The sequence below is a fragment of the Cynoglossus semilaevis genome, chromosome 8 (assembly GCF_000523025.1).
Source record: "Cynoglossus semilaevis isolate Cse_v1.0 chromosome 8, Cse_v1.0, whole genome shotgun sequence".
In the NCBI taxonomy this organism is placed as follows: Eukaryota; Metazoa; Chordata; class Actinopteri; order Pleuronectiformes; family Cynoglossidae; genus Cynoglossus; species Cynoglossus semilaevis.
The window spans coordinates 21,593,747-21,606,938 of NC_024314.1; the positions used below are offsets into that span (position 1 = coordinate 21,593,747).

A 13,192-nucleotide genomic window follows, 5' to 3' on the forward strand; every position below is an offset into this window, starting at 1 on the left:
CTGCTCTTGTTTCTCTTCCTCCCTCAGAGCCGTTTACACAGTAGGAAAAAAGGTTCATTACGTAGAAAGCACCAGCGGTGTTGTTTCAGCTGATTCCTCGGGCGTTTCATTTGATATCAAACCGTCAGGAGATCACCGCCACAATAGCGAAGCGTGTGCCAGGGGAGTGTGTGCACATTAGGGTGGGACGGACATAAATTACCGAGGCTAAAGGGAAATAATTTGCTCTGGAAAATATTGCGGTGAGAGTGTAAGAGCTCCGACCCGATCAGACGGAGATGGACGTTCCTCAGAAGCACTGAAGTTCTTAAATATTTTTTTTTTTTCTGCTGATTCCGTCGTCACCCTCAGCTGTTCTCAGCCGTGAGTGATGGCTCCAGGTGCACAGGCCCGTCCTAATCCCCCACGACCACACCATCGGCGCTCCACGAAGACCATTAGCATCATAACTGTGGACGATTGGTTTTTACAGTCATGGGTCAGCGCGGGGTTTACTTTGAGGGAGCAGGAGGCCAGTAAAGAAGGACTGAGGGAAATAATGTGGTCAAAGGGCGGTTTATCAAAGACAAGAGGGACGCCAGGAAGAGATCGGAGAGAAAGTCACGAAACATTTGACCTCCCCAGGCAGAGAACTTTTGTAGGAGAAACACGGATACTTCTAAAATGTTCATACTGTAGTGTACGGCGAGTGGAGTCACTGATCTTGAAAATTAGGTTCACATTCTCTTTTACTGTACCTTAGTGAAATATTACTATAATGTACCAGTGTGTACTGGGCTTCAGAGGAAGGTGGTTACTCTAACTACAGTGTATCCAGTATGTGCTTACATGCTAAGCTAAGTATTTTTATTGGTACGTCCTCAAGAAAGGAATTTTCGGTTGTTTTTCTTCACCTCGAGCGATTTTTTCCATAACTTTAAAAGTTGTTTTTTTTTTTTACTATTTTTAGCAAATACTTAACTTTCAGTCTTTCTTCTAATGTCTTTCTACCACTGTGTCTGACTGACCTTTTTTCAACTTTTCAACATTTTTAGCTAATATATTTTACTGACCAACTTAACAACTTTTTATTTTGTTTATGGAAATCAATTTTTGGATCATATTTGCCAAATTCTAATTTTGTGATTCCTTTTACATATATACATATATTAACTGTTGGTTAAACGTCCTAACCTTGTAAAATATCTTCGTTTCTAGTTATGCTGACGTACGGTTAGCTATTCCTGGGCTAACGGTTGTTCTTTAATCGATTTTACCATCTGCAAATATCTTCTAGTAAATGTTGCTGACCTAACTGTAGCCCTACTGTAAACATATGGAATTTATAATTTTGCTGACTTTTAACCTAAATCACTGTATGTGTTTTTTCTTCGCTGGTTTTGGCGTTTCTTTTTTCGATCTTCCAGGCTGATTTCAAAGGTAGCAGTGGATCATAAAAAATTCAGTGTTGCAATAATTTATTGAAGTTAAAGTGTTAATTATTTATTGTTATTGCCCCCCTCTCTTTTTAGGCATGAGTACATTTAACATGTGGTAATAATGTTTAATTTATTTCCTAATTACCGGCACAATTAACCCCTGCCGCTGCGGCAGCTCCGTCTCATGAATTAGTTATCTTTGTGTTCAGCTAAATGGCTTCTGCTCCAAACAGGTTTTATCCGCACGTTGTTTGCACACAGCAGAGTCTTTCAGTGCTCGGAGATGTTTGGCGCTGGTGGCGTCGCGGAGTCCTGCGCGGTCAAACAAACGACACAAAGACAGAGGTAGCCTGTGCTCTCAAACACGTAACGGTGATTGAGGCTGAGAGGTAGAGTGTGGTGTTCTTTAAACAGGCTGTGTTTGGTGCGAGCTGGCATTTTATAAACACGTTACGGATAAGTGCGACCAGGGACTCGCAGCTAAATGCATTACGGAGTGAAAGAGGTTGAGGGAGTGCAATGTTTCCAAACACATTATGACCGAGCGGCAGTGGCATGGTTAAACAGAGTGTTGATGGGGGGGGGGGGGGGGGGGGGGAGAGGGGAGGTCGGGAGAGTTTCTGTTTTATTTCGCCCGTCTGTGTGTGCTTTGTCTTTCCACTGAGCACTGACTGAGTTTTGACATGGGCTCAACCTGAGTACACAGACTTATCACGGCGATTCGTCTCGCCCAGAGCACTCCTCGGGGCCTATTGGCACACACACACACATGCATACATACATATATGCATGCACATATTCATGGATGCAGAAGCTAACACCGTTTATTGCTTTTTTTCCTCTTTTAACCCGAGGCCTTGTAATAAACCCAGCTTGTGGAATCACTCCCAGACCTCCGCTCCTGACCCCGCCGATAAAGGCTGTCATGAAAAATTAAACGTCCATCCAGCACAACACTTCAAGACGTGTTCTCCTGTACTTTATCTTGGCACAGTGTCCAGCCCAATTAACCTTACAAGCCGGGCCTTTCCCCTTCCTTTCCCACATTGCCGACTCTGAAGCAGTGGGGCACAACATTGCGGACATTTTTTCCCGCCTGGCAACAGAACACCTTGAACAATGTCGGGGAGAGAAGAGCGCTGCCCGCTACTCCGCTGCACTTGTGGCCGAGTCTTTTCAATTAGCCAGGTTGACTTTGCATGGCTAATTAAGTCCTCATCCTTGACGAACTGTCTGACTTCTCCTTCAAGCCTCTTACCGAGGGTTTACAGCCCTGTAGAGCCCACTGGCCAGACGGATTGTTGTCCAGCTGGAATGAGATTAGCGCCACACCGGGGGCCTCGGGCCTACAGTCCCTGAGCTTTTGTTTGAGTCTGAAGTGTGGAGTTGGAAGGAGCGGAGCAGGGAGAGAGGATTGGAGTAATCCCCCCCCCCTTCAGGACTTCTCCCCCGAGAAGCAAATCCCCAGTAAAGCACTGGAAAACTGTAGACCACCAGCTGCCACCACACCGCAGTGTTTACCCTCTACAGCAGCAGCAGCAGCAGGTAGAAGGACAGAGGAGAAAACTCCCCCGCGTCCACATTAAATAATGTGTACGTTCAGTTCGGCTGCAATGAAAACACCCGTGCTCCCCGGCGAAGCATCACCGTCTCGCAGCATTACAGGCTTCACGCAACGGAGCTCGCGCTTGTGCACGAAACCCACCCAGTCCACTGGGATTTCCATTTGTTGGAAGAAGAAGAATTAGATTATTCCCATAAATCAAATTACTGTCAATCTCAATCAATGAATAGGAACAAAAAATGGGCACCGACATGGAAACATTCAGAAAAACCTGAGTTCCCCTGAGCTCAGTAATGAAATGAGTGCATGAGTCTGTTGCTCAAGAAGGTTGGCGCACACAGACGCGGCGCAAAACGAAGTGTCGTCAACATTCGAAGCGTATAAAAATACAAAATAAACAGATTTAAAATGAGATTATGACGCACTCCTTTAAAACGTCACGAAAGCCTCGTCAACATGTATTGAATTTTTCTACGCTTTTTTTTCACGCTCTTTGCCATTTTCCTGGGTAAATGTGACTTTGATGGTGTTTTGTCACGACCCAATCAGGAACCAGAGATTATTAAAGAATATTCTACATCTCCAAAACTGCAAAAAAACAGTTTGAAACAATGTAAATATCTACTGAACATCACATATTAACACTTTTACTTTTATATATTTCTCATATTAACTTAAAAACAATGTTATCTCTTTATTTTTGTCCTTGCTTTGGTGAATTTCTTCACTGCTGATTATGACATTAGACTCTAAGACTCTAAAAGCAGCATCTTCGTCTGTCTCGGTCCAAATGTCTATGTTGACAGTTTCAGTACGGTCTCTGTTTAAGGGAAAACAGGTTCAAGCAACAGATGCGACGTCTTGTTAAACAGAAACCTGTTGCTGCGGCGTGCGGTGCGACTGTGTCACTGAGCTACTCTACGAGCACTTGTCACATCACGCAGGCTGACGTGGGAAAAAAAGGTGTTTGTTTAATCCCATTCTTTAAGGCAGGCGTCAACAAGTTCTTTGTCGGAGGGCCAGAATTTTTCTGGACAGACACTCAAATAAAAAACACATTTTTGTCAAATAGAGTCATAGTTAGCGTCACAATTTTGAAATCCAGTTGCCAGTCAAATAGAGTCATAGTTCATAGCGTCACAATTTTGAAATCCAGTTGCGGGCCGGATATGGCCATCAGTTGATAAGATTTTAATTTTTTTTTACATGGTGGTTCTCCTGGCTTATTCCGATATGGCCTGCAGGCCACCAGTTGATAAGATTTTAATTTTTTTGTACATGGTGGTTCTCCTGGCTTATTCCGATTGGGTACAACACAACTCTACACCATAGTTGACACGTCCACATGTCAGCAGGCACACAGGACTGTACAGTGTTGTTGTTGATTCAGATGGCAGGTATTTGGCCAAAGGATGTGTTTTGTGTTGTTGGTTTTGTTTGCATATTTCTCTTGACAACTGTTTTTTTAAGGTAATCCCTTACATTAAAAATGAGGAGGCTGCTCAGGCTGAACTTGTCAAAATACCACAGTCCTTCAACAAAGAAGACACTGCATGTCTTTTTTTTTTTTTAAACTCCACACATTTTAAAGGATTAGGGTCGGAATCCAGCAGGTTTGACACTGTAAGAAAGTAGGGTTTTACAAGTTCAGCCCAGTGTGAGTCACCGCTGTTAATGACATTCATCTGCACAGATCCCATTTAGCTAATTAGCTCATTTGTTTCTATGGATGTGTCATATTAGCATTTATAAATCTAGCCATAATTAAAGCAGCATCAGTCCAGGCCTGCGGTGTGACCTCTCCTCTCCCCCCGCTGCACCTGTGTGTCAGCCTTGGTGCTGAGCCAGTACCAACAGGCTGTCTTTCATCACAGTGTGAGAGAAGCACATGGGATTAGAGCAGAATCCACCCAAAACAACTACACTGAGCTGAGGGATAATACAGAGCCCAAACATCAGAGGGAAACAGGAGGACACTGCTTCGTCCATCATCCGGCAGGAATCCGCCCCAAAGAAAAACAATGCGTGGCTATTGTCGAAGTTCACTGACACACACACACACACACACATAAAAAAATAGAACAGGATGTGATGAGTTTCTGTGCCTGAGGACACCGGTGACCAACTGTATCACCCGCCTGTGAATGTGCTTCAGCTACAGCCATTAGAAGAGCTCATTTAATTTTTGAAACGCGGTGGCACAGGGGATTACGCGCTGCCTTATTATACATAATGTCTCCCATTACTATCACAGTAATGAATCGGTTGCTGTTGCCCAACAATGGTGCTGTAGCCACAACAGCAGCAGAGGTAGAGTACATACGTCCTGAAATGCTCAGGATATGTATCGTGTGACTTCCTGTTGTACTGTTGCATTGTTGTTGGTCTTTCTCTGGAGAGAACACAGTTATTTTCTGCGTGGTTTTTTAATCAACGTGCAGTCACCTTGGCTAACTTAACTCGGTTTTTGTTTTTCAAAGGTAAAAAGAGCTTTCCTTCTATTCTTTGTGGATTTTGCCGTAAGTTTATTTAATGTCGTGCACAGATTCACTCAAATGTACTTCCATGTTAATGTGTTGTACAAGTAATACATTTAGCTTAAAGGATTAGCACATGCTTACTACTAAACCGGCCAGAGTCACTTAATCCAGGAAAGAACACATTTATATACGTATATATATATATATATATATATATATATATTTGTTTACTTAAACCAGCTAGCTTCACTAAAATGTATAAAATGCAGTGATTTCAATTAAACCCCTTTTGAATTAAAACAAACATTGAACTTTTTAACTAGAGTCCCACCTCAAATACTCTTAAAATTGTGTTAAATAAATAAATAATAATAATAGTCTGTCTCATCTCCACCTAGCTAGTTGGTTCAACTAGCTATTAGCTTACAGTAGCAGTATTTTGCTTACTTTGCCAATCTGTACCACTTGTAGTGAACATGAAAATTAACTATTTTATTTTTATTTTTTTGCCTTGTGTTTTGCCAACCTGAATTATTAGCTAAAACAGCCTTCACAGACGTAGCCAAGTTAGCATTATTAGCCAGGAGCAGAGTAGCACCTCCACAGGAACGTAGCTTGGTGATTGACCTGCTGTGTAACCTTATCAGCAGTTGTTATGGATAATGTCATTTATGAAAATATATTATTATTATAAACTAGCAGGGTTTTTTTTTTTTTTAAAGCAAAAGCTCAAGTTACAGAGTTTCCACCAGTGTCTGACTAATAATGGGCAACAATAGCAGTCGTTCAGAGCTTCAGTTGAATTACAATAAAGCAAATATTGTCATACCGTGGGCTCTGACACAGTAGTACAATAAATATTGTACTGTGGACATGATATTGTATATCACATTGTGAGATTTTAGTGATGATACACCCTTGTTTTTCATCCTGCTCCATATAAATGAACACAAATGCTTTTTTAAAAATGTTTTATTTTCCTCCTCCTCCTCCTCCTCCTCCTCGATGTGAACCCATGGCCCTCCGGCTTTTCACCATTCGCCTTGTGCTAAAGAAAGTTGAGTTCTGATTTCAGCCGTGTACCTTTCTGCCCCTCTCAGGTGCTCAGATGACCAATGTCAATGCTTTACATCTCTTTTTACACGTACCACAAAGGCTGCAGTTCAAAGACAGTACATATGCAGTACAGCTGTTTGAGACACCCAATACATCCGTATCATCTTCGTCGATTCTTTTCAACAAGAGGAAAAAAAGAAAAAAAGAAAAACTCCAACACCCGGCCACAAAGGCACACACACTCTCACCCTTTTGCGACAAACGTACAGTATCTTGTCGGCTCCCCCTATTGAAATGCAAGATGGCGACAGTGAGCCTGTGTGTCATCATATGATGTGAGCGAGTCTTTGGTGAATGTGTCAGGCGAAAGCCTTTCCCGGTTCTCACCAGCAGGACCAGAAGCCGTTTCCATAAGCAGCAGTGTCTGTGTCATTTCTCTAAGACGTCTGAAATGACAGTAGAGAGAAAAGGAGCCTTTGACTGAAGAGGACTCAGACTGATCCTTTGCCAGACAGTTATGGCTGGGGGCCACCATCCACTTGACTTTTTTTTTTTTCCTCCAAATAGGCCCCGCAGTCCCAAAACACTCCAGAGACTCTTCACCCTCCCAGCATTCATTTCTGGACGTGCGGTGATAACAGAATTTGTCCAAACTGCGTTGCCCTCATTGCACAATTTTGGGTTAATCCACAACTGGTTGCTTCTTCATTGTTTGTGCTTAAGCAGAAAAAGTAAAAAGCCCCCGCCCCAAACCACACTTTGACATTTGTCCTCCAAGTTGATTGTTTTCCTATGGTAATTCACCAGATGTGAAGCTGCTGAGGCTGGAGCTTCTGATACTCGGTCTCAGCTGGACTGCGTTGTTCCGGTCGAAGAGAGAGGGAGCAAACAAATGACACCCGCACTCATTTATTCCACTTAGACAAACTGCTGACATTTATAGTCCCTCCTTCCCTTCCGACACTGTCTCACCATGTCTGTCTCGCTAGTCCCCTCGTGGACCAGAGAAGAGTCCTTAAAAGTCACTTTGTCCTATTCTCTGGAGACTTCGTCCTTTTCCCCTCAAACTAATGGAGACATTCTTTAAAGACATTTATTACGAGGCCGTAAAAAGTAATGGAGTGTTTCATTCTCCATAATGAAACCTAATCACCCTGTGGACAGTACTTTGATTCCATCTGTCCAGTGGTTTAATAGTCCAAGTCCAGGCGTGGAACACGGTGGCCCTGGCTCTGCCCGCTATCTGGGAAGGAAAAAAACATTTGAAGGGATTCTTTTACATCTTAGAGGATTGAAGTGTGGATAATGATGATGAGATGAGTCGTGGGAAGTCCAACTTTCTGCCCTTTGGGAAAAACAGCATTCCGACTATTGCTGGTAAATAATGAAAAAAAAAAGAATTCCTTGTAGGGATGGACGTAATTGGACAGTTGTTGTAAACAGTTGAGGCTTGGTTACGATAAAATTAAAAGTCTTTTATATCTGCTGAGAAGTCAGTCCTGTCCAGTGAAACCACTACAGTCAGGATTGGATCTTTTCTTCACATAGTTTTTAATAACACAATATACCGTGTTACAACAAAGTGCCTTCAAGGAGAAAATAGCCCAGTGAACTGAGAAAAAGAAGGATCGGTGAAGGCCCGTAATGACCATGTCGCTCCAGCTAATGTGTAAGTACACAGTCTGCCAACTGGGCCACATAAGCTGAAAGCATTACATCACATGCTAAAGGGAGACTCGTGGTTTTCTGTGGCCTTTTTGTTGTGACCGAGCCTGTGACCAAGACTTTCATCGCTTAAATAAGGCACATAAACTTCTCCGAGGGACTTTCATTATAATGTAAATACAGTAACTACAGTCACACTGGGTCCAAGCCCTAAACATGGGCAAAACCTCATAAACTTTTGGTCAGAAATTCAGAGACTATAACATTTCGTAGCGATGGATGAATCCAGCAGAAAACCAGTTTTATTGTGTTGTGTTGCATTTTAGGCGAAAAGAAGCGTTTTGTCTCCAAGGTGTACATTTGTTAATGGAAAACGTTCAAATATATGAACATATATACACATATATATAGTATATATATATATTTACTATATATACACATATATAGTATATATATATTTGCTCTCTATATATTCACATATATATTGTAAATATATATTTGCTGTATATATACACATATATTATATATATATATATTTGGTATATATATATATACACACATACAGTATATTGTATATATATATTTGCTGTATATATATTCACATATATATTGTAAATATATATTTGCTGTATATATGCACATATATTGTATATATATATATATAAATGTCAACCAGTCTTTATTAGGCTTTTAAAGAAGAAATAATCCATCCTTTAGATTTAGATTTTTTCTTTATTTCGTGTTTGATATTTCATTGTAAAATGCCTGAATGATAATACTCCGATTAAATATTTGACTTGTGTCTTTATTAGGAAAATGCATCCCCTGACCATCCAGAGCCACGTCCTGACAAAGTCAAAGTCACCAGTCGCTGGTTCGACACGTGCCTGAAGGTGAGTGGACCTGGTCATCCCTGCCTGCGCTGATCCATGAAAAATGTACGTGTCCAGAACTTTTATCACCGCCACATAAACACGTCCCCACAGTGTTGTAGCTCAGAGTTCTGTGTTCAGCCTCCTACAGCCGCCTGTTATTTGCCATGCAAGTCTGTGAAAGATAATTGGTCACCTAGGAGGTTTGAATGGAGGTGCTCTGATGGAGTCATTTAGCCGCACCACTTTGCATTTCATCACGTCTCCCTGTCAATTATACTTGATTTACAAGGTGTCTAAGGGACAGCAAATGCAAAGCATCAATTTGTGAGTGGGCGATTTCACTAGAGACAGACAGACGGAGAGAGAGAGAGAGTGAGGGAGGGTGGCGGGGGGAGGGGAGGGGAGTGCAGAATATATGATTCATTAACAGAGCAGGATGTCCTTCAATTATACCATGTCGAATTGGAGTGAGTCATTTCAGTCATTAGTCTAATAAAGAACGACCTCTCCCTAGGTACACGGTGAGAGTCTGTACCAGAGAGTGCCAGCCTATAAGAGAAGCTGCATCAGAGGAGCTTTTGTTAAAGGTGCTGTGCTCTTATACAGGTGGGTCCCATCGCTCAGTGTATAGACCTGTGTTTACACAGATGGTTTGTGTTCACCCAAGGTTTTGTAAAGAGTTCGTTAAAGCCAGAAAAATACAGGAACGTCATCTGCATAGAAGAGTGAATAAAGGGGTTACACGACAGCTTTGTTCTCAGGTTCGCAGGAAACAAGGTCTTTGGAAAAAAGACATTTTAAGGTTAACACTTTAACACTTGCAGCAGACTGATGTGGGGTAGAAAGGTGGGGGTAGAAAGGAGTGCAGAGTTCCTCAAGGTTGCCTTATGAGTCCTGATGAATGTGAACTGATAATATTGTGCTAATGTCCTCTGGAGAATGTTAAGACAATAAATATAAGGAGATAATTAGGTTGTTAAAAATGGGCCTTTCTTGACTCAGTTTATCTGGAGGTGAAACAGGCTTTAGTCGTGGAAGGTGATGATGTCTGGTACCAGCCGACCAGGGCTGCCGTGTGTATCTGGGTGGAGGTTTTGCGTCTTGATAAAATACAGAACTGTTTTCTCTTGGCGTGGAAGCGTTAGCTGGTTCACACAGCTGGGTCCAATCACCCCGCAGCGTATATAACAGCTGAGTCACCCTCATGCCACAACGTATCTGCTTTATTAGCAAGAGACGTTCAGCGAACCGAGCTGTCGAGCATAAAATCTCCTCTGTTAGACGGCCTTCTCCTGAAGTCTATGGATGCTGTGTCATTTTAGGGCTTGTTTTCACTGCAGGAACTAAAAACAATATCAGGAACCTCGTGCATTTCCACCCCAGGGGGGCAGGAACTAGGTAGAAATGCCAGCGCTATTTCCGACCCCAAAATAGTCACTACAGCGCTAGCACATTATGAGGTAGAAAAAAACACACACACCTGCCCTTTAAATATATTTCATACAATATCAAAAATAAGAGGTGGTCAAAATAAAAAAAATTCTTTTGGAGAGGAACTAGAAGAAGCGCTAGCCTTTTAGCATGTTTTGAATATACATCAATGTAGGCTGATGTTGCGTAATTTCAGTGAGACGTTGGTTACCTCGGAAACGCAGTCGGGCTATATTGTACAAGCAAAAACAAATTTTGTTTGAGAGTATTATTTGGCGTACTAACTTGGATTGTGTGGTTGACAAACAGCTTTAGCTTTTCCTCCTTATCTAAAATTTCAATTTGATCACAGTACGAATACTTTTTAGTACACTGAAAAATAATTACTCCAAAGAAAAAAATTCCATTAAATTATCAATTTTTTCAAAAATAAAATTAACGCTAGTCTTAATGGAAATATTTTTTCAAAAATAAAATAAAATTAACGCTAGTCTTAATGGGTCTATTGTCGACTGCCAAAATAACTAAATAAGCAATTGTAGGCCTAGACCGCTGGGAGAAATTAACCTGGTGCACTGAGCCATTCTCACTTCCTTTAATAACCCTCACACCTGTGACTGCTGCTTCATATTTCCCATTTCTTTTCTCTGTAAGTGGCTCAGCATTGGATACCCTTCTTGACAAACAATAAAACGAAAACCCTAACTGTTTGCTCTAACTCGCACTTGGGGAGGTGTTGTATGATGTCGACTCCCTCTCTTAAAAGATTAATGTTCAATCCACTGAGTCACAACCACTGCATTTCGATTCAGGGATTTGTTAAATAATATAAAAGGAGCTCATCTTGTGGAAAGACAGTAGCAGCCAGAACCTTTCAACCGTCTTTAATGCACATAATCTGTTTAACCGGTGAAGCAAAACATATTTTGATTTGTTTTACAGACGAATGCATGCGCAATTTCCTCCAGTGGGATTTTGAACTTGACATAAAAAAACATGACTCCCAAACTGACCGTTACACAGTCCCTGAGCTGAGGAGCATGAACGCAGTTGTTGTCTCTATCTGTCTCTCTAGCCGTCTGCTTATCTGTCCGTCCAAAGATCTCTTCATTTAACGCACATATTCTTGGAAGTGAATGTGAGCCATATTAAATCCGACTCCTCTGCAGAGCTGTAATGTGAGCGCAGGCGGTTAGTTTTATATGTTTCACAAGCGTGTAAATATTTAATAGAAGAACAGACTGGAGTGCTGTGTCACTGTTCCTGCTCTGTCAGCCTCAGAGACACACTGGAGGAAAAAAAAAGAAGAAGGAAAAAAAAAAAAAACACTTGGAGAATTTTCCTCCTGACAGGAGGAAATTTATGAAGCCGGCAGCAGATTCGTACACAAGTCTTATTCTTAACCATTCATGGATCGTGTGACACGGACACTGATATACAAGCTGTTTATGGGCGCAGAAGATGTTAGTTGGTATAGATGTTGATCCCTAACTTGATATGTATGAAACGCGATGGCAGCAAACGGCATTCCGAAACTCTGGGATCTGTGTTTGAAAATCTGCCTGGCGTTTCGTAACTGAACAAGTATCCCGGGCTGTTCCTCCAATGGCTGCTGGGAGCTCAGATGTGTTTTTGCGGCCACAGAGAATGTTTCCACTCCCACAATCTCTATCTGGAGTTCCCAATCAACTGATGAACTGAGGATTTGTGCAGCGCTTGAACAAATAATCAAGGCTGGATTAATAAACACTGATGTCAAACTTTCCTGTGGAGCTCGCGGTAATTGTCAAAACAGTGCAAAGACTCAAAAGACGAAGAAATGTTTGGCGATCTGGCAGCCAGGGGCCAACAGTCTCTCTTGGTTTATAATAATTACGTTGTTTTTTCCCCCCTCTTTTGTTATGTCAATCCTCCCCACGTCAGGCACATGTAACACTTTGTGTTGGCCCTTATATGGCGTGGATTGATGGCATATGGGCAATCGGCTCTTCTTGCCAGATCTGGGCCACATGCTGACCACAGCGTTGGTGCGTGTCAGCCAAAAGGAGTCTAAAAACAGAACTGACCTACATGTGACGGTTTTGGGCGACATTCTTCGTAGCCATGGCCAAACGTGCCATCATTTTGCTAAAAATCTTTTTGTGGTTCACATCCATTTGGCCCAGACTTTAGAAGTAAGTGAGTGATCATTGTTTTGGTTAAAACTAAAGCTGTTTATACATTTTTTTATTAACTTTAATTAAAAGTTATTTCTCCCATTATTAAAGCATTATTATTTACTCAAAATAATGGAGACAATATATTTATTTGACTGTTCATTCTAAGTAGTAGTACAGTAGTACATATTAGTACATAGTATACACTGTATATTATTAGTGGTACAGTACATATGCTGTTAAAACACCTGAAATTACATTTAAACAACTGAAACATACACTAGTCTGACAGATAATTGTCTTTATTCACATATATTTTAGTTTGTTTTTGAAACACAAACAAACATAAATTGGTGATAATTCACCAACAATGTATTCCCTCTCTGCCGAGTACTGGGAATATCCAGGCACGGTGATCAGGCTGCCATCGGGAAGTACGAAGAAAGTAAGGAAGTAGAAGGTAGAGAAGATAGTGGCAGACCAGATTGTTTCTAAGAAGCAGCAGCAAATAGAAACTAAATAAAGACACGTCTGTAGACCAGAGGCT

The 13,192-nt window shown here is 41.5% G+C and overlaps 1 protein-coding gene across 1 annotated transcript in view; it reads left to right on the forward strand.

The window, feature by feature from the left end:
• The window catches only part of tspan11 (tetraspanin 11), a 94,866-nt gene that overhangs the window by 77,264 nt on the left and 4,410 nt on the right, over positions 1-13,192 (forward strand). The window contains exons 8-9 of the mRNA XM_008315665.3: positions 8,996-9,076; positions 9,573-9,664. Of these exons, the coding sequence (XP_008313887.3) occupies positions 8,996-9,076; positions 9,573-9,664 (173 nt within the window). The remainder of the gene's footprint in view (positions 1-8,995; positions 9,077-9,572; positions 9,665-13,192) is intronic.